This window comes from Somniosus microcephalus, unplaced genomic scaffold (genome assembly GCF_052327205.1).
Source record: "Somniosus microcephalus isolate GS21.2 unplaced genomic scaffold, FLI_Smic_1.0 unresolved_chr1, whole genome shotgun sequence".
NCBI classification, from domain to species: domain Eukaryota; kingdom Metazoa; phylum Chordata; class Chondrichthyes; order Squaliformes; family Somniosidae; genus Somniosus; species Somniosus microcephalus.
Genome location: NW_028225179.1, coordinates 133,376,964 through 133,404,837, shown reverse-complemented (window position 1 = coordinate 133,404,837; position 27,874 = coordinate 133,376,964). Strand labels below are relative to the sequence as shown.

Below are 27,874 nucleotides of genomic sequence, written 5' to 3'. Positions count from 1 at the left end.
ATTCTTGTTAACAAGCATCTTACAACAAGTCAACTAAAATCATTACATTTTCGATTTTTTTTACGGTAGATACAGAAATACGGGTGAAGTAAAACCAACAATGAATAAGGACACTGAAGGGGAATCAGACACAAATGGGGCAATGAGAGAAATCGCCTGCACTGAAAATACAGAAATGGGTAAGAATAAAGTAACAGACCATGGAATTTCATAGAATCTACAGCACAGAAACAGCCCATTCCACCCAACTGGTCTGTGCCAATGTTTATACTCCACATAAACCTCCCCCCACCGTAATCCATCTCACCCTATCAGCATACCCTCGATTCCATTCTGTAGGGGGTGGGGTCAGCTTCACCTCTGACTTATGAGCAGTTCGAATCGCTCCCACTCCCTTGGTTCTAGACCTTGGACTTATTTGGGGGTTGTGATAAAAGTACAGCAGACAACTGGTTTTGGTGCAAGAACTTTGAATTTTATTGGAGAACAGAAAATACAACACAATAATAACACTCTAATAAAATGGGGAAACACTTCGACATACACGAGGGAAAATTACAGTAGACAAATGTCTCACCCCTCCCAATCCCAGTTAAGTTAGGCTCTAAAAGGACCAGGGATAATGCTCACCAAATGACTCCTTGACAGTTGAGCTGGTTCGCGATTTCAGGGTTCGCTAGATGTGTTGGTTGGGGCCTGCCGTACCCCGGACGTGGTAGAGGACTTCACCTGCGTATCTGGTCAGTCTTCGCAAGTCCGCAGATGCGGTAGGATGTGTATTGGATCTATCAGGTGAGTACCCAATTTTCTTTGGGTAGAAATAGGGCTTAGAGTCTTTTTGAATGAAATCTTACCCAGGGGTAAGTCAGAATAGTTTGAAGAGTGGAAAAAACTTGCGGATCTTCGGTTTCTTCCGAGTTGGTTTTCCGTTGGTCGCGGTGGCCCAATATTACCCGGTTGACTGAGGGTAATATTCAGTTGGTTGTTTCCTGGGGCCCTTGGTGCCGCGAGGTGTCCGATGGTGTGTTACTTCTTCGAGAGAGAGAGAGAGAGAGAGAGAGAGAACTGCTTCGAGATGCTTGCTCCTTGATCTTGATGTTACTCGATGATGGCTCTTCTTGAACTCCTTTCTTCAACTTGTACTTGGAACTGTTTTTCCTGTTTGAACTCCTTGAATTGTTTCACTTTTTGAACAGGCCTACAATTATACGAATCGAGGCCTGCTAATCAGCGCGCCAAATCAGTTTAGGTTTAAGAACATAAGAACATAAGAAATAGGAGCAGGAGTAGGCCAGTCGGCCCCTCGAGCCTGCTCCGCCATTCAATAAGATCATGGCTGATCTGATCCTAACCGCCAATCCACTATCACAGAACCATCTCCTGAATCTAACAGAATTAGACACACGAAATAGGAGCAGGAGTAGGCTACACGGCCCCTGGGCCCGCTCCGCTACCCACAGGGCCATGTCCGATCTGAACCTAGACTCATGTCCAAATTCCTGCCCGCTCCCCGTAACCCTTAATTCCCTTTACTTCTAGGAAACTGTCTATTTCTGTTTTAAATTTATGTAATGATGTAGCTTCTACAGTTTTTGGGGCAGCATATTCCATGGATCTACCACCCTCTGAGTGAAGTAGTTCCTCCTCATCTCAGTTTTGAAAGAGCAGCCCCTTATTCTAAGACTATGCCCCCTAGTTCAAGTTTCACCCATCATCGGGAACATCCTCCCCGCATCCACCCGATCCAACCCCTTCACAATCTTATATGTTTCAATAAGATCGCCTCTCATTCTTCTGAACTCCAATGAGTAGAGTCCCAATCTACTCAACCTCTCCTCATATGTCCATCCCCTCATCCCCGGGATTAACCGAGTGAACCTTCTTTGTACTGACTCGAGAGCAAGTATGTCCTTTCTTAAGTATGGACACCAAAACTGTATGCAGTATTCCAGGTGCGGTCTCACCAATACCTTGTACAACTGAAGCAATACCTCTCTATTTTTATATTCTATCCCCCTAGCAATGAAAGCCAACATTCCATTGGCCTTCTTAATCACTTGCTGCACCTGCATACTAACCTTTTGAGTTTCGTGCACCAGGACCCCCAGATCCCTTTGTACTTCAGTACTTTCCAGTTTCTTGCCATTAAGATAATAACTTGCTCTACGATTTTTCCTGCCAAAGTGCATAACCTCACACTTTCCAGTATTGTATTCCATCTGCCAAATCTCTGCCCACTTACTTAGCCTGCCTATGTCCCCTTGCAGGTTTCTTATGTCCTCCTCACTCACTACTTTCCCTCCCATCTTAGTATCATCTGCAAACTTTGATATGTTACACTCGGTCCCCTCCTCCAAATCGTTAATATAGATTGTAAAGAGTTGGGGACCCAGCACTGACCCCTGCGGAACACCACTAGTTACTGATTGCCAGTCTGAGAATGAACCATTTATCCCAACTCTCTGTCTTCTGTTAGATAGCCAATCCTCTATCCATGCCAGAATATTACCCCCAATCCCGTGATTTTTTGTCTTAAGCAATAATCTTTTGTGTGGCACCTTGTCAAATGCCTTTTGGAAGTCTAAATACACTACGTCCACTGGTTCCCCTTTATCCACCCTATATGTTACTTCCTCAAAAAACTCCAGCAAATTTGTCAAACATGACTTCCCCTTCATAAAACCATGCTGACTTTGTCCTATTAAATTATGATTATCCAAATGTCCTGTTACTGTCCCCTTAATAATGGACTCCAAAATTTTACCTACCACAGATGTTAGGCTAACCGGTCTATAGTTTCCAGCCTTCTGTCTACTGCCCTTTTTAAATAAGGGTGTTACATTAGCAGTTTTCCAGTCTGCCGGGACCTTTGCCGAGTCCAGGGAGTTTTGGAAAATTATTACCAATGCATCCACAATCCCTACCGCCACTTCCCTCAAGACCCTAGGATGTAACCCATCAGGTCCAGGTGATTTATCCGCCTTGAGTCCCATTATTTTACCGAGTACCACTTCCTTAGTGATTTTGATCGTGTTTAGCTCCTCCCCCCCTATAGCCCCCTGTTTGTCCAGTGTTGGGATATTCTTAGTGTCTTCTACTGTAAAGACTGATATAAAATATTCATTCAGTGTTTTTGCCATCTCCATATTTCCCACCATTAATTTCCCGGTCTCATCCTCTAAGGGACCAACATTTACTTTAGCCACCCTTTTTCTTTTTATATAACGATAAAAACTCTTACTATCTGTTTTTATATTTTTTGCTAATTTACTTTCAAAATCTATCTTCCCTTTCTTAATCAATCTTTTTGTTATTTTTTGCTGTCTTTTAAAGTTTTCCCAATCCTCTATCCTCCCACTAGATTTGGCTACCTTATATGCCCTTGTTTTCAGTCGAATACTATCCTTAATTTCTTTACTTAGCCACAGATGGCTGTCTTTTCTTTTACACCCTTTTCTTCTCAGTGGAATATATATTTTTTGGAAGTTGTAAAATAACTCCTTAAATGTACACCACTGATCATGTATCGTCTTACCCTTTAATCTATTTTCCCAATCCACTCTACTCAATTCCGCTCTCATACCTTCATAGTCTCCTTTATTCAAGCTTAGCACACTTGTTTGAAATCCAACCTTCTCACCCTCTAATTGAATATGGAATTCAACCATGTTATGGTCACTCATTCCAAGGGGATCCTTTACTAGGACATTTTTAATTAATCCTGTCTCGTTACACAGGACCAGATCTAAGGTTGCTTGCCCCCTGGTCGGTTCAGTTACATACTGCTCAAGAAACCCATCCATAATACACTCAATGAACTCATCTTCAAGGCAGCCCTGCCCAATTTGATTTGTCCAATTAATATGATAGTTAAAATCCCCATAATTATAGATGTTCCCTTATTACAAGCCTCAGCTATTTCCTGATTGATACTCCGTCCAACAGAGTTGCCACTGTTCAGAGGCCTATAGACTACACCCACTAGTGTTTTTTCCCCTTATTATTCCTTACCTCCACCCAAACTGTTTCATTACCCTGATCTTTTGACCCAATATCATTTCTCTGTATTACAGTGATTCCTTCCTTTATTAACATTGCCACCCCACCTCCCCTTCCTTCCTGCCTGTCCTTCCTGATCGTTAAATAACCTGGTATGTTTAATTCCCAGGCATTGTCACCCTGCAGCCATGTTTCTGTAATGGCCACAAGATCATACCCATATGTAGTTATTTGTGCCATTAACTCGTCTATTTTGTTACGAATGCTACGTGCATTCAGATAGAGAACTTTCAAAGATGTTTTGTGACACTTAGTTCCTGCTTTTGCCCTTTTTATTACTTTACCTTTTACTCCATACCTTCTGCCCCTTCCTGACACACTCTGGTTTTTAATTTCCCCACTGCTACCTAAGTCTATGACCTTCTCTGTTGTCATTTTTATTATTTGCTCTCTAGGAACCTCCCCCCCACTAGTTAGTTTAAAGCCCTCTCTACAGCCCTAGTTATATGATCCACCAGGACTCTAGTCCCAGCACTGGCCAAGTGAAGCCCATCCCAATGGAACAGCTCCCTCCTGCCCCAGTACTGGTGCCAGTTTATTGTTAGATTTTCGCGGGCTCGTTAACATTGAGTTGTGTAAATTGTTTAAGCGGTTTCGGGATGGCTTCCTGAGCTGTTGAAGTTGTTTAAAAATGTGAGAAGTGGCTTCGCGATGGTTTTCCTGAGCTGTTGAGCTCTTATTTAATTGTAGTGAATTGTCCTCAGGCTTTGAGTTTCCTGTGGGGCCTGAGATTCTTTGTAGGTTGGCGAAGTGATTTGTTTTATGCATGTTTTTGGATGGGTCCTGTGAGGCTGTTCTTCTGTGGGTCTATTGTTAGCATGTAAATTTCTTGATAGGGGCTGAGTGACGTTTATAGTTCCCCCAGACAGTTTGACTATCTCGAATACTCAAAATGTCTACTGCAGAGGTAGATCCCAAATTCTGTAATAGTCTTTTTCCAAACATGCCTGAACATGTCCAAAGTTATTTTTAAAATGCCAAGTCTGTTTCTGACCTTGAATCACCTTGTTAGGCCCAACATGCCCTTTTATCACTCCTGAAGTTTTTAGCAAGGGTCCAAAGTCATTTTTTAATAGGGTTTTCCTTCGTTTTGGGGGATCTGTTAATTTTGAGAATCTTACATTTCTCCCTCATGTCCTTATCTAGCTTCCCCTTAAATGCATCTGTGCTGTTCATCTCAACTACTCCTTATGGTAGCAAGTTCCACATTCTCACCACTCTCTGAATTCCTTATTGGATTTATTAGTGACTATCTTATATTCATGACCCCTAGTTTTGGACTCTCCCACAAGTGGAAACATCTTCTCTACGTCTACCCTATTGAACCCCTTCATAACGTTAAAGACCTTTATTAGGTCCCCCCTCAGCCTTCTCTTCTAGAGAAACGAGCCCTAACTTGCTCAATGTTTCTTGACAGTTCTGGTATCATCCTTGTAAATCTTTCTTGTACCTTCTCCAGAGCCTCTATGTCCTTTTTATAATATGGAGATGAGAACGGTTGTCTTTAAGCCGTGCAGCCGCCCAGTGTCTTGCAGCTCCCGAGCAGCCGGCTCACCGGCTTTTAAATAGAAAAACTCTGCATGCACGGTATTTGGAATGGGTCACCCAGCCCCTGAAAAGGTTCGCGCACCCAAAAAATTTTTAAAGGGAACATTGGTGCACAGTACACTTAAGTGTGGTCTAACCAGGCTTAACATCATCTCTCTGCTTTTCAATTCCATTACTCTATAAATGAATCCCAATACTTTGTTTGCAATTTTTATGGCTTTGTTAACCTGCATTGCTACTTCTGCACCTCCCCCCTTCCCACTGTCCAGGGCCCCAAACACCCCTTCCAGGTGAAACAGCGATTTACTTGTACTTCTCGCAATCTAGTATACTGTATTCGCTGCTCACGATGCGGTCTCCTCTACATTGGGGAGACCAAACGCAGATTGGGTGACCGCTTTGCGGAACACCTCCGTTCAGTCCGTAAGGGTGACCCCGAGCTTCCGGTCGCCTGTCATTTTAATTCACCGCTCCATTCCCACTCGGACCTCACTGTCCTTGGCCTCTTGTATTGTTCCACGGAAGCTCAACGTAAACTCGAGGAACAGCACCTCATCTTCCAATTAGGCAGTCTGCAGCCTTCCGGACTCAATATCGAGTTCAACAATTTCAGATCATAAGCTCGGCCCCCATTTCATTTTCTCTTGTAATTGTTCCACTCCTTTCCCCCCCCCCCCCCTTTCCTTTTGTTTCTCTCTCACACCTGGCAGCTATCTTTTGCCCTGCCAGTACACTTTACACCTAATCCCAGCCTATTGCCATCTCGTCTAGCTTCTAATCTCTTTTACTTCTTTTGTTTCTTTTATTCTTTTGTCCGATCGCAGCCCTGCCTCCGATCTAGTTTCTTTTCTTTCCAGTTTTGAAGAAGTTGTCCAACCCGAAACGTCAACTCAAATTTCTCTCCACGGATGTTGCCTGACCTGCTGAGTTTTTCCAGCATTTTCTGTTGTTATCTCTTGCTACTTCTAATGATTTGTGAATCTTTACACCTAGATCCGTTTGTGCCTCATAAGAACATAAGAATTAGGAGCAGAAGTCAGCCATATGGCCACTTGATCCTGCTCAACCATTCAATAAGATCATGGCTGAACATCTGCATCAACTCCACTTTCCCGCCCTATTCCCATATGCCTTGATTCCCTTAGTGTCCAAAAATCTATCAATCTCAGTCTTGAATATACTCATCGCATGAGCATCCACAGCCCTCTGAGGTAGAGAACTCCAAAGATCCACAACCCTCTGAGTGAAGACATTTCTGCTCATCTCAGTCCTAAATGGCCGACCCCTTATCCTGAGACTATGACCCCTAGTTCTAGACTCTCCAGTCAGGGGAAACAGCCTCTCAGCTTTTACCCTGTCAACCTGTCTAAGAATTTTATACCTTTCAATGAGATCACCTCTCATTCTTCTAAACTCTAGAGAATATAGGCCTAGTCTACTCACTCTCTCCTCATAGGATGGCCCTCTCATCCCAGGAATCAATCTAGTGGACCTTCGTTGCACTCCCTCTAAGGCAAGTATGTATTTCCTTAGGTAAGGAGACAAAAACTGGACACAGTTTGGTCTCACCAAACCCCTATATAATTGCAGCAAGACTTCCTTACTAATACACTCCAACCTCCTTGCAATAAAGGCCAACATATCATTTGCCTTCCTAATTGCCTGCTGTACCTGCATATTAACTTTCTGTGATTTGTGTACAATGCCTCTACCCCATATCAACTCTTATTTTCCAAGGAATAGGTGGCCTCCAGACAAAATGCACCACAATTATCCATATTGAAATTCATTTGCAGTGTACACCCCCATTCTGCAAGTTTGTTAACGTCTTATTCTATTTTGCCGCAATCTTCCTCAGTATTAACTATACCCCTCAGTTTGGTGTCATCTGCAAATTTTGAAATTGTACTTCTGTTTCCCGAGTCCAAATCGTTTCTGTAAATGATGAACAACAGAGGTCCTAGCGCCGATCCCTGTGGAACACCACGTCCCACCGTCCGCCAGTCTGATGCTTCATTTTAATCAAACAAATGCAAAAAATGTAAAGCTTATCCTCTTGTCAATCTATTTATGGTTCCAATTTATTTACATTACCAATGGAAAATCATCACTGATGCCAAAGATCTTGGAAGGTGTGATCTATAAATCCTTAATAATGTCCAAAACAACATAACACATAGAATTATAGAATCAAAGACATTTACAGTACAGAAGGAGGCCATTTGGCCCATCGTGTCTGTGCCGGCCAAAAATGAGCTATCCAACCTAATCCCACTTTCCAGCTCTTGGTCCGTAGCCATGCAGATTACAGCATGTCAGGTGCATATCCAAGTACCTTTTAAATGCAATGAGGGTTTCTGCCTCTACCACCATTTCAGGCAGTGTGTTTCAGACCCCCCATCACCCTCTGGGTGAAAAAAGTTCTCCTCAACTCCCCTCTAATCCTACCAATTATTTTAAATCTATGCCCCGGTTATTGACCTCACTGCTAAAGGGAAATCGGTCCTTCCTCTCCACTCTATCTCGGCCCCTCATAATTTTATATACCTCAATTAAATCTCCCCTCAGCCTCCTCTGTTCCAAAGAAAACAACCCCAGCCTATCTAATCTTTCCTCATAGCTAAAATTCTCCAGTCCTGGCAACATCCTCGTAAATCTCCTCTACCTACTCTAGTGCAATCACATCTTTACTGTAAAATGGTGACCAGAATTATAGGCAGTACTCTGGCTGTGGCCTAACTAGTGTTTTATACAGTTGAAGCATAACCCCCCTGCTCTTATATTCTATGCCTCGGCTAATAAAGGAAATGATCCCTTATGCCTTCTTAACCAACTTTTCTTCCTGTCCTGCTGCCTTCAGGGATCTGTGGACATGCACTCCAAGGTCCCTCTGTTCCGCTACACTTCTCAGTATCCTACCATTTAATGTGTATTCCCTTGCCTTGTTAGCCCTCCCCAAATGCATTACCTCACACTTCTCCGGATTGAATTCCATTTGCCACTTTTCTGCCCAGCTGACCAGTCCATCGATATCTTTCTGCAGTCTACAGCTTTCTTCCTCACTATCAACCACACGGCCAATTTTTGTATCATCTGTAAACTTCTTAATCGTGTCGCCTACATTGAATTCTAAATCATTGATATATACCACAAAAAGCAAGGGATGTATTACTAGTACAAATACACAAACCAATGTCCATTAATGACCTAGTTTCTAGACCTGGAATATTATGCCCCTCAGACACTATAGTTATTATTAATCAACAGTTTAACTGTCCTCTTTCTGATATATTTCAGCCAGAACCACATAAACGTATCCAATTTCCCAGCAACCAGTTCCAGAAGCTATTTTCTGAGTGACGCCTCTCTTAAATTAATCTATTTTTAAGCAATTTAAATAGTAAACAGCCTGGATTTATAAACTGTTTTTGTCCCAGTACTGCCCCCTGGCCTTCCTGGTGGTGCACTCATGCATGTCACTGACACATTGCTATTGAGGACCAAACATTGGCCACCAAAACATTGGTGTTCACATTCTGGGAGCTCCTTAGATAACTGTTAGATAATTGCAGTGCAGTGGTTGATGCAAAAGACACACATTGGTGTCAGGTATCATATTAAACCTAACTAATGTATCATGGTCTGAACGTGTGGTAAGCAGGGTCCTTGATTTTGTAGTGCTCCAATGATGCTTAGGCATTGTTTTTCAGTTGTTGAGTAAACTACTTTCTGTTGCTCCTGCAGATATTCACTTGCCTCAACAACAACTTGCATTTCTCATGGGTTGGGAGTAATGGATAGAGGATTGGTTAACGGACAGAAAATAGAGAGGAGGGATAAACGGGTCATTTTCAGGTTGGCAGGCTGTAACTAGTGGGGAGCCGCAAGGATCAGTGCTTGGGCCTCAGCTATTTACAATCTATATTAATGATGTAAATGAAGGGATCGAGTGTAATGTGTCCATGTTTCCTGATGATGCAAAGCTAGGTGGGACAGTAAGCTGTGCGGAGGACACAAAGAGCTTGCGATGGGATATAGCCAGGTTAAGTGAGTGGGCAATAAGGTGGGGGATGGGGTCTAATGTGGGGAAATGTGAGGTTATTCACTTTGGTAGGAAGAATAGAAAAACAGGATATTTTTTAAATGGTGATGAACTATCAAATGTTGGTGTTTAGAGAGATTTACGTGTCCTCCTACAGGAAACACAGATATTTAGTATGCAAGTACAGCAAACAATTAGGAAGACAAATGGCATGTTGCCATTTATTGCAAGGGGTTGAAGTACAAGAGTACGGGAATCTTGTCAATATTGTACAGGGCTTTGCTGAGACCACACCTGGAGTACTGTGCACAGATTTGGTCTCCTTACCTGAGGAAGGATATACTTGCCTTAGAGGCGGTGCAACAAAGGTCCACTAGACTGATCCCTGGGATGAGCGGGTTGTCCTATGATGAGAGATTGTGTAGATTGGGCCTATACTCTCCGGAGTTTAGAAGAATGAGAGGTGATGTCATTGAAACATATAAGATTCTGAGGGGGAGTAGCAGGGTAGATGCTGAGAGGTTGTTTCCCCTGGCTGGAGTGTCTGGAACTAGGGGGCACACTCAGGATAAGGGGGCGGCCATTTAAGGCTGAGATGAGGAGGAATTTCTTCACTCAGAGTTGTGAATTTTTGGAATTCTCTACCCCAAAGGTCTGTGGATGCTGAATCGTTGAGTATATTCAAGGCTGACATAAAGACATTTTTGGACTCTAGGGGAATCAAGGGATATGGGGATCGGGCAGGACAGTGGAGTTGTGGTCGAAGATCAGCCATGATCTTATTGAATGGAGGAGTAGGCTCGAGGGGCTGTATATCCTACTCCTGCTTCTAATTCTTATTGTTCTTATATAGCGCCTTTAATGTAGTAAAAGGTCCCAAGGCATTTCACAGGAGCTTAAACAGACACAAACTGAAACCAACCCAAAGAATGAGACATTAGGACAGGTGACCAAAACCTTACGTCAAAGAGGTAAGGTTTTAAGAAAGCTCTTAAAAGAGAGAGAGACATAGAGGTTTAAGCTGGGAATGCTAGAGTTTATGGCCTAGACAGCTCAAGGGTGGGTGGGGGGGCGGGGCAAAGGAAGGCGGGGTGCACAGGAGGCCAGAGTTGGAGGGACGCAGAGTTCTTGGAGGTTTGTAGGGTTGGAGGAGTTTACAGAGATAGGGAGGTATGAGGCAATAGTGGGATTTGAACACAAGGATGAGAATTTTAAATTTGAGGTATTGGTGGACCGGGAGCAAAGGTAGGCCAGCGAGCACAGGGGTGATGGCCGGAAGGGACGGTGTGAGTTAGGTTATGGGAAGCTGAGTTTTGGATGAGCTCAAGTCCATGGAGGGTGGAAGTTGGAAAGCAGGTTAGGAGAGAATTGGAATAGTCAAGTCTGGGATAATTTACCTCAGGAGAGTGTCGATATCCCTATTCTACACATCCATGTTGAGCATAAAATTTGGGAATAATCCAGACTAGCTCGGACAGATTGGGATCTTTCAGATGTGCAAAAACATTATCCACTGAACACAGTGGCCTAGAAATTGACTTGGGCGCAGGCAGCTCGCTCGTGCCCAAAAGTTAGCGCTGGGCGGGGAGGCATTAGCGCACGCCGTATATTCGTCTTCTGCGCCCCAATTCGGAAGCGGGCGCTATACCAGGGTGTGCCCACCTCCGTTTGGGGTGCTGCAACTGAATATCGGCGCGCTAGTTGCCGCAGCGCCACCCGATGCGGTGCGGCAGGCTGCGGTACTGCAGGCCTCCCCCTTCTCTTAAGGGGGAGGTGCCTGCAACGGCCGGAGCCCCGATCGCGAGTGCCGGCAAAAGAGCCCGGCACAACGGAGAAGTGCCGGGCTCCACGGAAACCAGCCGGCAATGCCGCGGGGGGGGGGGGGGGGTGGAGGAGGCCGGGGAAGGAGGTGCGGGCAGGCGGCCGCCGAAAAAGCGGCCGGCCGCACCTTCAGCTTTAAAGCGCCCCACTATGGCAGCAGGACGGTCCTGTTTTCTGTTCGCTGTTTGCGCCCGCTTCGGAGGAGGCGGGCGCAAATAAATATGGGGATCAGCGCGGTTTCGGGCGTTACGGGCCACCGCGCACACCAATGACGTCATCGGTCCCGGCGCAGCGCTAACGGCTACCGCCGCCAATACCGCTGCAGTCAATTTCAGCGCTACCACCCCGCCGGCGCAAAAGACCTCTTTAGGCGCTAAGTGGGCGCAAGGCCCACTGAATTTCTAGGCCAGTGATCTCACTTTTGTACACTAGGGTGTAACCCCGGCCCCTGTCAGAACAGAATCCATCAGCTACTGGAATGCTGCTGATTAACTTTTCATGCCAAAAGACACGATCATGAATCGATGCAGCCCCGACAGCGTAGCAAATGCAGAACACGTCTGGGTCCTGGCACTATGATGAACATTCTAATAGCTTTTTACCAGGTCTAGAGTTGTCAGATACTTGGCACCCTTTACTTCTTAAGCATCTTCTTAAGGTGATATAGGCTTTTTCTGTGAGTCATTGTGTAGTTTTTCATAGTTAACACAGAATTGGGTGGTCTTGCCTTTCCCAGGGATCAGTCCCATCAGTGAAGCCCATGGGGGTCTGGGATGGTTCCTTCACCCCATTTATAACAACTGCTGTACTTCCATAGAAATGTGTGAGGCATTGAGTAGGAGTGTTGGCACACTGCATTTGAAGTTCCTTTGTTTATCTCATGCATACTCTGCTTGATGTAGCCTACCTAGTCTGTGAACAGGGACTGAAACCCCAGCAACATCTTAGCAACTTGCTGTTTCTGTGCAAGAGATGTCTGAGCTGCTCGAGCAATGTAGTCCACTGAGGATCCTGTCTTATTTTCAGCCAAGAGGTCTATGATCTTGCCATATTCTGGGATAGACATGACACATTGGGCCCTCTTCTCAGGGGTAATGTAAGTCCATCTTCCATCCTGTACAGGGACAGGTAATTGCATCTGCAAGTTGTTGAATACCCCTGTGTGGAGACTATGAGCCCTGAAGGAAACTGTCATGAAACTATCCATACGCTCACAAACAGATGAAGAAAGCAATTCCACAATCTGCCTCTGTGCAGTGCTGTACGACTGCCTGCCAAATCTCCCAAATTGCATTACACAGTTGCATCATGTAGGCCATCGATCCCGTGTTTTCCCAGGCCACTCAATTCATGTATTTCCCTAAGGAAAGGTGCTGTAGTAGGAGCAAGCCATGCACTTCTACCGCCTGCCTGGATTCCCCAAAGGGTAGGGCATTATTGACGGTATACATGCAGCCATATGGGCCCTACTTACAAAGTTACCTCTTGTATGAACAGAAAGAGGGTCCACTCCATCATTGTGCATCTGCTGTGTGACCATAGGCACAGAATCACACATTCAAATGCCCAGTACATTGCCTACCTGGACATTCCTTGCCATTGCCTTAGTCTTCCATGAGGATTAACCAATGCAGCAGCTCTCCAGGGTGGTGTGAAACTTGTTCATGCAGGCTTGGATTTTGGGCACTTCCATAGACACCCCAACTGTGCAGATTATTTGGCAAACTCGCAAATGATTTCATGGAGTGCTGATGGTGAACTAACAAACTGTGATTGTGGGCAGGCCCTGTGTGATACAGATCTCTGGACTCAGCAACTGAAACATCCTTCATGCTGACTCTACAATCAGCAGGTCACTTCTCCAGCAATTCCACCTCCTTCTCATTTGTACTCTATTCTTCACCAAGTGCTACCTCCTGAACTCACTAATTGACCAGACCTTTACAGTAGATGTATCCATGTTGGTGTTTGCCAATGTAACAGTGGGTGACACAGGATACTGTGAGTTTCTTGCTTGGGACTGGTCAGAGGACAGTGACCCTGCCTCCTCATAGAACAGAAGAAGATATTTTACAAATGTTAAGACTAATACATCTCATGGAACAGACAGGTTGCAATGCTGTAATGTCTGCCGGTATATGAGGGTGTGAGTGCGTTAGTGAATAAGTTGTTTCCCACATTTAGTGAACACAGGATAAACACATTGATTAAGCAACATTACACAGTGGCTTACTACAACACATGCATTCATGTGCACTTTCAAAAGTGCATGAAAAGTTAGAGAAATGCAGTGCCTTGTCTCTCTAGGATAGTGTACCAAGTATAGAGTGAAGTGCGGACAAAATGGAACAAAAAACATTGGAAAAACAAACAACATGTTCTCTCCTTGGAAATCTTGCTTGACGCAACAAATTTCCTTCTCACTTGTTCCCAGGTTCAGGCCACAGGTGAGGCAACATTGACACTTTCTCCGCCTACATCCATGCTGCTCTAGCATCGTTCCTTATTGTAAAGTGACCCTCAGCTTCAAAAGAGACATGGTTCCCTGCAGAATGGGCAGCAAAATAGCAAAGACCTGTGGGGTGACATTTTCTGAGGTCCCATGCCACTGGCATAGACTCGTGTACAACAGACAAGTAATTGGGAAAACTGCAAGTGGAAAATTATGAGCAGTGCACCTGCAATTTCCTGATAAACTGCCCACTGCATCCAGGGACCGACTCATGCTGCAGACCTTTGGAAAATTCTGCCCTTCATTAATGGCATACCGATACAGAATAAATGTTTCTAGGACCATTTGGGGGACATTGGTGTTCGGTGGTAGTGCGAAACGGGTGATAATGAATTAACAGCCTGTATTACACCACATCTGATTTTCAGATGGAAAAGAACATCGGGCGGGTGTAAAACGGGCCGCTGATTCACCATCGCTTGTTTTGCGCTACCGTGAAAAGACAAATCTTTTTTGTTACTTTTAAGAAAGTTTCATTCAATATTTATCCTGTAAAGAAAGTGGATCACAGCCAATGAATTACTTTTGAGTCACTGTTGTAATGTAGTTCTGAATAAGGAATTTTCAGATGTTGTTGCTGAACCGCTCCCATATCTTAACTTGCTTCTTTTGCTGTTGATATTAGGATCAGAAGGTGCTGTTTCAGACCATGCGCTGTCCCTAAGTCCCTTGTATTAAAATTATGCTGGGGTGGGGGGTGGGGACTTAAACCAATCACTATCACTAGAGAAAAAGTACGAGGCAAACTAATGGCACTAAAGGAGCACAAGTCCCCTGGACCTGATGGCCTGCATCCTAGCATCTTAAAAGAGGTGGCTACAGAGATAGTGGAAGCATTGGTTGTAATCTACCAAAATTCCCTGGATTTTGGAGAGGTCCCAGCAAACCATAAATGTAACACCCCTATTTAAGAAAGGAGGGAGACAGAAATCATAATATAGTCAAGCAGAGTCAGCATGGTTTTATGAAAGGGAACTCATGTTTGACAAATTAGCTGGAGTTCTTTGAGGACGTACCGAGCAGGGTGGATAAAGGGGAACCAGTAGATGTCATGTATTTGGATTTCCAGAAGGCATTCGATAAGATGCCACATAAAAGGATACTGCAGAAGATAAGAGCTCACGGGGTTGGGGGTAATATATTAGCATGGATAGAGGATTGGCTAACTAACAAAAAACAGAGAGTCGGGGCAAATGGATCATTTTCAGGTTGGCAAACTGTAAATAGTGGGGTGCCGCAGGGATCAGTGCTGGGGCCTCAACTATTTCCAATCTATATTAATGACTTGGATGAAGGGACCGAGTGTAATGTAGCCAAATTTGCTGATGATACAAAGATAGGTGGGGAAGCAAATTGTGTGGAGGACGCAAAGAATCTCCAAAGGGATATAGACAGGCTAAGTGAGTGGGCAAAAATCTGGCAGATGGAGTTTAATGTGGGAAAATGCGAGGTTATCCACTTTGGGAGGAAAAATAAAAAAGCAAATTATTATTTAAATGGGGAGAGATTACAAAATGCTGAGGTACAGAGAGATCTGGGGGTCCTTGTACATGAATCACAAAAAGTTAGCATGTGGATACAGCAAGTAATTAGGAAGGAAAATAGAATGTTGGCCTTTATTGTAAAGGGAATGGAGTATAAAAGTAGGGAAGTCCTGTTACAACTGTACAGGGTGTTGGTGAGACCACACCTGGAGTACTGCGTACAGTTTTGTTCTCCTTATTTAAGGAAGGATATACTTGCATTGGAGGCAGTTCAGCGAAGGTTCACGAGGTTGATTCCTGAGATGAAGAGGTTGTCTTATGAAGAAATGTTGAGCAGGTTGGGCCTATGCTCATTGGAGTTTAGAAGAATGAGAGGGGATCTTATTGAAACATATAAGAGTCTGAAGGGGCTTGACAGGGTGGATGCAGAGAGGATGTGTCCCCTCGTGGGGGAATCTAGAACTAGGGGGCATAGTTTCAGAATAAGGGGGCACCCTTAAATCGGAAATGAGGAGGAATTTCTTCTCTCAGAGGGTCGTGAATCTTTGGAATTCTCTTCCCGAGAGAGCTGTGGAGGCTGGGTCATTGAATATACTTAAGGTGGAGATAGACCGATTTTTGAAAGGTAAGGAAGTCAAGGGTTATGGGGCGTGGGCAGGGAACTGAAGTTGAGGCCAAGATCAGATCAGCCATGATCTTATTGAATGGCGGAGCAGGCTCGAGGGACCAAATGACCTACTCCTGCTCCTATGTCTTACGTTCTTATGTTCTATGTTCTTATATTACTTTGAATTACCACAGATTTTCCTGCAGACAACACTTCTAGCAAAATCAGAGCCTCAGGGAACACTGACAATAAAGAAATGGAGGGGAGCAGAGAAAACATCGAGGGACAAAGAGATAATCAGCCGACAGATCAGCCAGAAACGGAAGGTAGGAATAAGAAATAACAACAGCAAATGCTGGAAATACTCAGCAGGTCAGGCAGCGAGAGAAATAGAGTTAAAGTTTCAGGTCGATGATCCTTCATCAGAATTGGAAAAAGTTTGAGATATAACAGGTTTTTTAGCTAGTGTGGGGGCAGGGAAAGGAAGGAGGGGAGGAAAGAACAAAGCGGAAGGTCTGTGATAGGATGGAAGGCAGGAGAGATTAAAAGACAAAAGGGCTGATGGTGTAAGGCAAAAGGAGATGGTAATAGGACAAGTTAAGAAACAAAAGATGATTCTAGATGAGGTGTAAATGGCAATGGCAGAATCATCAACAGCTGACATGTGAGAAAGAAAAAAAAGGAAAAGAAATAGGGGCCGAGGTTATAGTCTGAAATTGCTGAATTCGATGTTGAGTCCAAAAGGCTGTAAAGTGCCTAATCAAAAGATGAGGTGCTGTTCCTCGAGCTTACGTTGAGCATCGTTGCAACGAGGATGGAGAGATCAAAGTGGGAGTGGAGCGGAGAATTTAAGTGACAGGCGACCTGAAGCAGCTGCTGCTGAAGCTCCACACCTGGAACAGCTCAAATTCTTGTTCGATGGGGTATTGCTGTGGTCATGAAAATTGATTTCATGGCGTCCCATGCTGCTCATCAACAAGCTGGTGAGGAACTCCTGGCGAATGCTGGCTGCCGAGTGAGCCTGTAGTTGCCCCTTGTCTAATGGCCAACTGATGATTATCTTTCCTGAAAAGGTAAGCTGGATCTTTTGTGTTCAAAGTGGCCCCAAGGTGACACACTTGACGATAGAAGATTGGTGCCTAGTCAGCCCTGTGTGGCAGACTTGGTGATGCAATACCTGAGCCCATCAGGTCTTCAATTGTCAAGTCCCCTGCTGTAAAGTCACCAGCCAGACTGTGACCGAGAGATGTAGACCTTCCACTTGAGCATTCTTTGCATTCGGTTCCAGATAACACTGGAAGCCAGTGACCTAACAAATAGGGTGATTCTGGTTGGTCAGACGGGGACAGCTGAACAGTGTTCTATGCTAGTAAGCTGTATTGTTTCAGCTGGTTAAACTTCAGCAGTTCCATGACAACTTCGGTTGAAAATTTTGCAGTAAATATACGTGGTGCCTTTCTAAGTTTTGCCAGATGTCAATAAGTCCAGACGCGCATTTCCCCTAAAACTGCTGCGTTAATGATTGTTCCACCTTCCTCCAGTTGTAACTTTATGATTTCCTTTTAGACAAAGGTTATGACATTGCAGAACGAGCTGAGATCCTCGATAGCAGTGAAACTGAAAAGGAAGCTGAAGACAAGAAAGTACAATCGGAAAAGAAGAACAGTGATAACGGAAATGGGAGAAACAATGCCAAAGAGGGTAAGAACAAAAAGAATCCCAAGTTTAACTAATATAATCCACCATTATACTAAGTAATTGTTGTAAAACTTTAGCCAACTTTAGTCAGTGTAGTAATGTAGTTCTGAATAAGGAATTTGCAGATGTTGTTGCTGAACAATGGGTGGGAGGGTATGCTGTGAGGAGGATGTCGTGAAACTCCAGTACGATTTGGACAGGTTGGGTGATTGGGCAGAAACATGGCAAATGCACTATAATGTGGATAAATGTGAGTTTATCCACTTTGGTGGCAAAAACAGGAAGGCAGATTATTTTTGAATGGCAATAGATTGGGAGAAGGGGAAGTGCAAAGAGACCTGGGTGTCCTTGTGCACCAGTCGCTGAAGGTAAGCATGCAGGTGCAGCAGCCGGTTAAGAAGGCAAATGGTATGTTGGCCTTCGTAGCAAGAGGGTTCGAGTACAGGAGCAAGGATGTCTTGCTGCAGTTGTACAGGGCCTTGGTGATACCACACCTTGAGTATTGTGTGCAGTTTTGGTCGCCTTATCTGAGGAAGGACGTTCTTGCCATGGAAGGAGTGCAGCGAAGATTCACCAGGCTGATACCTGGGATGGCAGGAATGACGTATGGGGAGAGATTGTGTCGATTGGGCTTATACTCACTGGAGTTTAGAAGATTGAGAGGGGATCTCATCGAAACCTATAAAATTCTTTCAGGCCTGGACAGACTAGATGCAGGAAGGATGTTTCTGATGGCCGGGGAGTCCAGAACCAGGGGTCATAGTCTAAGGATAAGGGGTAAGCCATTTAGGACTGAAATGAGGAGGAATTTCTTCACCCAGAGAGTGGTGAACCTGTGGAATTCTCTGCCAGAGAGGGCGGTGGAGGCCAGTTCATTAAATATATTCAAGAAGGAGTTAGATATACTTCTTAAGGCTAAAGGGATCAAGGGATATGGGGAGAAGGCAGGGACAGGGTACTGAATTTGGATGATCAGCCATGATCTCATTGAATGGCGGAGCAGGCTCGAAGGGCCGAATGGCCTACTCCTGCTCCTATCTTCTATGTTTCTATGAACCGCTCCCATATCTTAACTTGTTTCTTCTGCTGTTGATATTAGGATCAGCAGGTGCTCTTTCAGACCGTGCACTGTCCCTAAGTCCCTTGTATTAAAATTATGCTAATTACTTTGAATTACCACAGATTTTCCTGCAAACAACACTTCTAGCAAAATCAGAGCCGCTTTGCTTTGGACATTCTGTACGGTAGCGCCAGTGTAATTTTGCTAAGTTTAAACTCCGCCCACCTCACAAAGTGTGGCTTCTCGCTAATTGTACAACTTTCATTCAGGTGGGATTTGTCATGACATCTTTAGTTACATCATCAGTGCCATCATATCGAAACATGTTCAGTGCAACAGTACCAGTAATCCAGATTCTCCTCTTCATGTGACTGAGGCAGCTGGATCTACTGGTTGCAGTAAAAACGTGGAAATCAGTCGGAGAGGAGTGCCCCCTTCTAATGCAGTCCGCCTGATTTTCCTGTATCCGCTGTGCCCAGGCAATCCAATCGGCCCAGGGGCTTATTTTAACTTGGGGTGATAGTGTAAAAAGGGCGATATCGATTTGGCCACCCATTATAAGCCCTGCCCGATTTTTCCTTCCAGTGAATGGAAATCCAGGTGTTGTGTCTACTGGATGGTAAATTCAGTATCGCCCACTTTACACCATTGCCCAAAGCTAAAATTTACTCAGTTGTGGCAACAAAAAAATCTGCCCCAAAGCATTCCTGCAACTTTATATCCTGGAAGGGAGAGGAAGAGGCAACAAAACAATCAGAATCAACACCTATCCACTGCACTGTTTTAATATTGTGACTGACAGTTCAGATGTTACTCTAATACATCTGTTTTAAAACTTTCTGTAGATTCGTTTTCGAATAAGGAGCCCGCCGTTCAGGAGCCCGATGTCACCAATGATAATGGGGAAGAAGATCTGTCTGAGTCCCCAAAACAAGACAAAGCAGAGCCTTTTCCCAGAGACTCAGAGCTCAGGGAAAGTTCAAGTAAGCCTGTGGAAGATAACGATCCCAAGCACGAATCCAGAGGTGAAAAATCAGCTGCGCAAGCGGAAGGTCCAGCCCAACCAGATATTTCACCTCCTGTAAGTAGCGTTTCTGCAGCAGATGCCGAAAGGTGCACTGAGCCGTTTTGTGTCCAAGACTTTCTAAGGGAGTTGGGGTTGAAAACATTAGACAGCGAGAAGCTGTCCCTGAGTGATGTGCTAGACATCAGTGTTGAGGCACTTCAAAATAAGCTGCCGGGTTCACCTCAGGATATTCCAGGGTATTTTCTCCGGAATTTAATGATGTTCAATTCAAAATCAAGAAACTTCAAATATACATTAACTCGGACAGAAGATCAATCAGAGGAACAAGAAACAGAAGACTTGGACTTTCATAGGCTGGTTGATCCACCTGATGATTCATACCATCCCTTGGATATCATCACGGCTATTTTCCTGCGTGCAGACCCATTCCTCCAGCAGGAGCTGATGCTGAAGATGTCCCTGTGCCAGTTCGCTTTGCCGCTATTGCTGCCTGATGGTAACAAGGGCTGCACCTTCCTACTGTGGGCCATGCGCTCCATTGTGAAGAGGTGGCGCCCGCTCTCACTCCGAGCAAGTGCGGGCTTCAAGGAAACAAACGTGGTGATTGAGCGCATGTCGACATTTTCCTTCATTCGACTCGGTTCCTGTTCCATCTCCAAATCTCAGATTCTAAATGAAGCCCTCAGCACCTCTCAGCAACACCACAACTTCTTTGTCCATTCCAATATGGAGTGTGGGAATTTACCTCGAAAGATTTCTGATGGCCTGGCCGAGTTGTGTTGGTACCTGCCCAGTGGGAGTGAGGACCTGGATCTCTTTCCGGAGCCAATGGCTGTATTAAACCTTCGAGGTGACGCTAGAGAGTTCCACAGACAGGTTCAATTTCTGGCAAAGGCTTCTTCGGCTCTTTTTGTTTTTGTCAATAACATGGACAGAGAGATCAGTGACAGCCTCAACTCCTTTGCCGAGTCCACAACAAATCTCTTCATAATTTTATCTGGTAGGGATGTGACTGATGAAACGAGTAGCCACGTGAAGACATTAATTTCCTCATCGGTTGTGAAGAGGAATCAAATTCTAACAATAGGTAGGAAGAACCATGCAGAGTTTGCACAGACGCTTCGGACCACATTGCAAGAAATAGCGGTACCCCGCAATCGGCAGGCTGAGGGACACCCAACCCCTGCATCCCAAACCACCGGAAAGAGACTGGAGGAAATGGCAGCAATCGCCAGGGAATTGGGGGTTGAAGTCGACGAGGATGATGAGCAAAGTTCACAAAGTCAAAGAAAATCAAAAGAAATCCTTCACTCCATTGGAACCGAAGGGATCGAGGGATTCAAAAAGATGAAGATGACGTTTCAAGGGGATACCTGGGAAAAACTTTCCAAACTCGAAAAGGAGAGCTGTCGTCTGAAGAAACGAGGGCAAATGTCTATAAACGAGTATCTTAACAAGCTGGGGGAGAACCAGAGTGATCTTCGCAACTTACAGCGTAAGAAAGGTGTATCGGATGTCATGAAAGCATTCATTACAGCCCTGACAGACAGAACCGAGGACCAGAGGAAACATTTCCTGCAGTGGATGAAATTCAGATTGGACTTCAGTTCAAGAGAAACACTCTCTGTTTTACGAGAAGAGTACAAAGCCCTATATGAGAAATCTCAGGACGAGTCCGCAGACCAGAGAGGAGCCGCAGCAATTTGGAAACAGCTGCAAGAACTGGATAGGCAAATAAGCGCCAGCTCCCTTGGATTAGAGCATTTCATGCGAGAAATCGGCCTGATCTACGAAATGTTGATAAACCAGAACAATCAGAAGGAGGAAGAAGAATGCATTGTGCAACAGTTACCCCGCACTGCTGCTGACCTGATGTTGGACGGGTTCCCGCTGGAGCTTATCGATGGAGATGTTTCCAACATACCTTTACGGTGGGTCACTGCTGTACTGAAGGAAGTTGAACACAAGGTTGGCAGGGAGACTCGTGTACTTGTGCTGACGGTGCTGGGTGTGCAGAGTACGGGAAAGTCCACGCTTCTGAACACCATGTTCGGTTTGCAGTTCGCTGTGAGCAGTGGCCGGTGTACCCGCGGGGCCTTCATGCAGCTCATTAAGATTACAGGAGAGCTGCAGACGGAGTTGGGCTGTGGGTACATCATGGTGATCGACACCGAGGGGCTGAAAGCACCGGAACTATCGAACATTGACGGCAGCTATGAGCATGACAACGAGCTCGCCACCCTGGTGATTGGGTTGAGTGATGTAACATTGGTAAATGTGGCCATGGAAAACTCCACGGAGATGAAGGACGTGCTACAGATAGCAGTGCATGCATTTATACGAATGAAAGAAGTGGGGAAAAAGCCGCTTTGTTACTTTGTCCACCAGAATGTGAGCGACGTGTCTGCACATGACCAGAATATGAGAGGTCGCAAACATCTGCTGGAACAGCTGGATATGATGACACGTGCAGCAGCTAAAATGGAAAAACAAGATCGGCGCTTCGCCAAGTTCTCTGATGTGTTGAACTACGATCCTAAGGAGAATAACTGGAACATCCCAGGCCTGTGGCACGGGAATCCACCCATGGCAGCAGTTAATACCGGCTACAGCCAGAAGGTGTTGGAGCTGAAAAAAATGCTCTTCAAATGTTTTACAAACCACCAAAATAAACGCAAATTTTCAACCATCTCTGAGTTTATCGAGTGGACTAAAGCTCTTTGGAAAGCGGTGAAATATGAAAACTTTATCTTCAGTTTCCGGAACAGTCTGGTAGCTGAAGCTTACAAAGAACTTTCTGTTAAGTACACCGACCTGGAATGGGAACTGCGGAAAGAGGCACATTCCTTCCTGGAAATGGCGGAGAACAGAATTTTTAATGCCAAAGATGATCCAGAAAGTGTAGCTCAAAGTCTGAAAAGAGACCGGGTTTTGTTCCTTGAAGAAAAGAAACAAAAAGCTCTCCAAGAACTGGAGGACTATTTTACCACTGGCAATAACGCGAACCTTGTTGAAAAATACAGGTCCGATTTTGTTTCCAGCATTGACTCTGTGATCATTGAACGTGCGAGGTATGTGGACCGCAAGAGTGACGAGGCAGTGCAGAGGTGGAGAGATATGCAGAAGCTGAATGATATTAAGGCCAGCTATCAGAGTCGGATTGAAGAACAGGTTAATGAACTTCTGCAAAAGTGCAGACAGGAGAAAAGGGGCATGGATGATGCTGACCTTCAGGCAGCGTTCGAGCATATGTGGGACACGACACTTTCAACATTAACACATGGACCACGTAAGACAATTAACATTGTAAGTGACATGGAAACCAGTCTGATACAGAACATGCCCGCGCACAGCCGCTTACTCAATGAGAAACTTGCTTTGAGAAATCTCCAAGTGGAACTGACAGTATTCCGAGTTACTAAAAATCACATTGACATGAACTCAGGTAATGGTAGGAAACAGACTTTCAGTTTTTCCAATAGGCTCCATTATTTCTTCCAACAAAACTCCAATGACCTGCAACGAGCACAACAGCGAGCGCAATGGTGGATGAATGAATGCAGAGAGTTTGTGGAACGGATTGCGCAGAGAAATCAGGACTACGATTCCACCTACTTCGCAGAACTTCTGAGAATAGTTGATGGGAAAATTCAAGAACACGAGGACAAGGGATTCGCTTTCAACAAGAATTTCAAAGCAGATTTCAGCCTCCACGTCTGCTACTTGGCCGCAGAGAGATTTCAGGAGGTGCAGCACAGGTTCTTTAAGAAAAACGATGCGCTCCAGCTGCTGCAACACGAGAAAGAAAATTACTATAAAAGCTTTAAGAATATCTACCAAGAAAAGGACCAAACCAAACAAAGAGCGGAGTTATTCTGTAAATCCTGTTTGGAACCAGCTTTGCTGAATGCAGTTAACAAGAAGCTGGGACCGGAGATTGTGGAGCACGTCAGGTACCAAGGCAAAGGCGGGAAATTCAAATTTCGAAAGAACTTTCAAGTGGCTCTTATGTTGCATTTGAAGGAAGAGGACAATTTTGATGAATATTACCGGTACATCCAACGGACGGTACCATTTGAGCAGGAGTGGCTGAGAAAGCAAGTCACACAGTGCTGTGCAGCCCCGAGAGGGGAACAGCCCCTCTTGTGCTCTCTTGCCCTGGACATTCTGAAAAGGTTTATCATTCTGGTCAAGGAAACTATCAACAGTGTAACTCCCCAGACTAACGAGGCTGCAGTTATTCGGGCGTTTAAAGAAAAACTTGGATCAGAGATTCAGATACCAAGAGTCCAGCTGGTGGCCGTTACTTTCGGATCTACAAATATTAACCTTGAGCAATTTACCCGAGAAATCGCCAGTTTAGTCTGCGAAGTAGAAGATAGCCTCGCGCAATGTATTAATGGTTGGGGAAGAGATATTGGCGCCAAGATCAAAACGCTGCCCATAGACCCGACCACTGAGCTGTATGCGATGTTATCTGGCTGTGGGGCATGCTGCCCCTTCTGCGGTGTTCTGTGTGACTGCACAAACGCCACACACTCACAGCACAGTGCTGAATATCACCGCCCCGAGGGCCTCGCCGGGTATCACCAGATCACGAGTAGGAAGCTAGTAACAGAGAATTGTACGACGCTAGTTGCGAGTGATGTCAAGTTCCAAAACAAAGACACGAATGGAGAATTCTGGCCCTACAAGAACTACAGAGACCTCGGCGAGCGGTACAGTTGCTGGAACATCACAGCCGATACTACCATCGAGACATCCGCCTTCTGGAAGTGGGTCTTTTACAAATACAATAAACAGTTCGCTCAGAAATACACCGTGAAACCGGCAAATCACATTCTTAGCTGGGATTTATCCTGGGATAAGATTAGAGAAGACATCGAAAACAAATACAACGTCAAGATCGATGAATTTTATTAGCTGGCTAGCTGCAGGTTAGTTTAAATGTATAACGGTGCCCTATATAGGGTAGAAATTTGTCTTGAGCTGTAACGCTAAACAGACGGTATCGCTTCGGCCGCCTGTTACACGCCTCACTTGTTATTCAATTCTATTGAAGTGAATGGAACTGAATATCGGGCGGGGAGTACACTGGGGAGCAGTCTTGATACCGCCCGATTTGTGCTACTGCCTAAGACAAATTTCTAACGTGAGGAATAGTTTTAGACATCACCAAATGTGATAATTGAACAGAGCAGAGCAAGACCATCTTGTCAAATTGGACACATAAATGTGTGTAAATAGAAAGGCTGCATCTATTTATCCGTTGAAATGTGGCAGTAGTGGGTTATTTTCAACTTTACAGTGCCACTGTATCCTGTGAATTTGAATGCACAATTAATCCATACTATCTACAACACCGAGAAACAATTATATACTTCTGAATCTGTGGTGCGGTTCCAAACTACATGTTGCCTTGAAATGAACGGGATTGGTGGAGGGAGGATAATTCAACTAGGGCAGGCAAATGTAATTCAGTTCCCATTTTAAATCATGCATTTGATCCTTATCTCTATATATCCTTCTTCTTAGGCAGTCCCTCGGAACCGAGGATGACTTGCTTCCACATTAAAAATGAGTTCTCAGGTGACTGATGCGTCCAATGCGGGACCTACAGTCTCTGTCACAGGTGGGGCAGACGGTGGTTGAAGGGGCGGGTGGATTGGGTGCTTGGGTTGACATGCGCTCCTTGCGCTGCTTGTGCTTGGCTTCTGCTTGCTCCCGGCAAAGAGACTCGAGGTGTTCGGCGCCTTCTCGGATGCTTCTTCTCCAATTTGTGTGGTCTTGGGCCAGGAATTCCCAGGTCTCAGTGGGGTTGTTGCACTTTTACTTAGATTTTATATCATTACTTGTAGTTAAATAGCATAAATGCCCAATTTGGGAAATAGAGAAGTTGAGTTGTTTGGGACATAGGGGTTGTTTGTAATACAGCAGTGGGGGCTGGGAGGATCAGGATTGAGGTACTGGCTTCTAATGGCAGGATGGCATCATTGCAGTGTGAGAAGTTTACTACGCCAGGGGCGTCACACTCATTTTCTATGGTGGGCCTGATCCAATAAACGAGCACATGGCGTGGGCCACATTCCACAAAAGTTATTAAAATAGAACTAGATGATGATGATAAACTATATTGGTGCTTACCTACATTTAGATTTTATTCACTGCTACTGCCGCTCTCGGCATATCTTAGCTTGAACCATTACATTGTTAGGGTAAGCTAAAAATGCAGAGAAACTGTTCAGCTGATTCTTAACATCATGACCCAGAAAACAGAAACCACAAAGTGTGCAGATAAGTGTAGCCATAGAGACAACCTCTCTGACCAGAGGATGTGGGTAACTTACACAGGACATGTGACAGGCAATAACTTCTGCAAATATAGGACAACAACTTGTCTGTGTTTTTTCTAAGTAATGCGCACGTGCAAACATTATTGCTGTTTTCGACGATAAAAGCAGCCGCTTCTTGCTGTAAAATCAGAAATTCTCTCGACCCTGGTGGAACAGAGATTTCTCCCACGCGTGCGAAATAAAGACTGTTTACACTCTTGCTCCTGACTTATGTCGAGTATTTTGAAATGCTCCATAACAACATCAACATCTGGAGCAAATGACTGGGCTGAGGCCTGTCTTGGATAAAAACATGAGGACCATTTGTCACTACAGAACGTTGTGTCCCAACCACTGTCCCTGGAAGCGAATTCCACAGCCTCACAGCTCTCTGTGGAAAGAAGGTTCCATTAATCACTGTTCTAAATCTCTTACATTTAATCTTGTATCTATGGCTCCTCCTCATGACATCGCAAACACTGGATACACCCTGCTTCTATCTACGCCATTCAATCTTTCATCATTTTAAACATTTCTATAATATCACCCTGGAATGTGTGTTGAACATGAGGAGGGTGAATCCGAACAGAAAGGGCACAAAGTCAGAGTGGGCCTGAGAACGAGCCACCTTCCATTCTGGTCAGGAATGCACCCATCTTGTTTGACTTCCTGTATTCCTAATCTGTATAATTTCCAACATTCCTGCTTTTAGTTCTGTTCTATCCAGAGTTAGAAAAAGGCTACATTGTGGAATTATATGTATGGGACGGAGAGTTGACCTCTTACTAACTTCAAAAACTAATGATCAATATTTCTGGATCCTAATGATATGATGTGACGCTATCATTAAATCAGTTAAGCGAGGTTACCATTTATAGTGAACTCATTCTGCACCAATGTGTCCACATATTTTGCTATTCGCAGATATTTAGTAGAATTAGTCCAACAGGAGATTACAAATGGTGTTGTAGATGTTCAGTGAACTGGAAGATAAGTTCATCCGTTCTGCGTGGACCAGGGCTCCGAAGATCCTTTGGATTTCTCCCGATCTCTCCCCGTAACATCCACGGAAACCCTCAGAGGAATGGAGTAAATGGCCGTTAACACCATTTCTTTTAGGTTTCAACAGATTTCCCACTGAAGTTCTGGCTGTGACATGGTAGCTGCATGGAATTTCAGGGCTCTGGTGTCTGAATTACATAAAGATAAAGGGGGTAGAAATTCATCTTGGGCGGTGGTGAACGAGCGGTATCGGATTGGCCATCCGTTACACGCAGCACCTGAGATTCAGTTCTATTGACTGCAGTGGAAGTGAATATCAGGCATGGCGTATAACGGGCCGCTGATCCCATTCCACCTCTTTTGTGTCATCGCCCGAGATGAATTTCTCGGCCAAGCGATACTCCGTGTGGCTTTATTCAGGAATATCTCACTGCAATAATTTGATAGCTTAATTTCTCAGCATCATATCTCAGCCAACGCTGCTGAACGGTGTTCAGATTTCATTTCACTTGATATAAAGTGTGTCTGCAGACAAATAAGTGACTGCCTTTGATCAGAGGGCTTAATTTGCAGCTGTACATCTTATCATTTATAAATACTTCATGTATTTGACCAGATGCCAGCAGTATACCAATAAAATAAATAATTGCACTCCATTCTATGTCTCCATTTTGTATAAAGT

At 44.7% G+C, this 27,874-nt stretch overlaps 1 protein-coding gene across 1 annotated transcript; it reads left to right on the top strand.

Moving 5' to 3' along the window:
- Window positions 1-27,843, top strand: LOC147095874 (interferon-induced very large GTPase 1-like). Its single transcript, XM_085974879.1, has 4 exons — window positions 1-179; window positions 16,268-16,399; window positions 17,640-17,774; window positions 19,677-27,843. The coding sequence occupies exons 1-4, from the start codon at window positions 101-103 to the stop codon at window positions 24,779-24,781; spliced, it is 5,451 nt and encodes a 1,816-aa protein (XP_085831005.1). The 5' UTR covers window positions 1-100; the 3' UTR covers window positions 24,782-27,843.
- The last annotated feature ends 31 nt before the right edge of the window (window positions 27,844-27,874 follow it).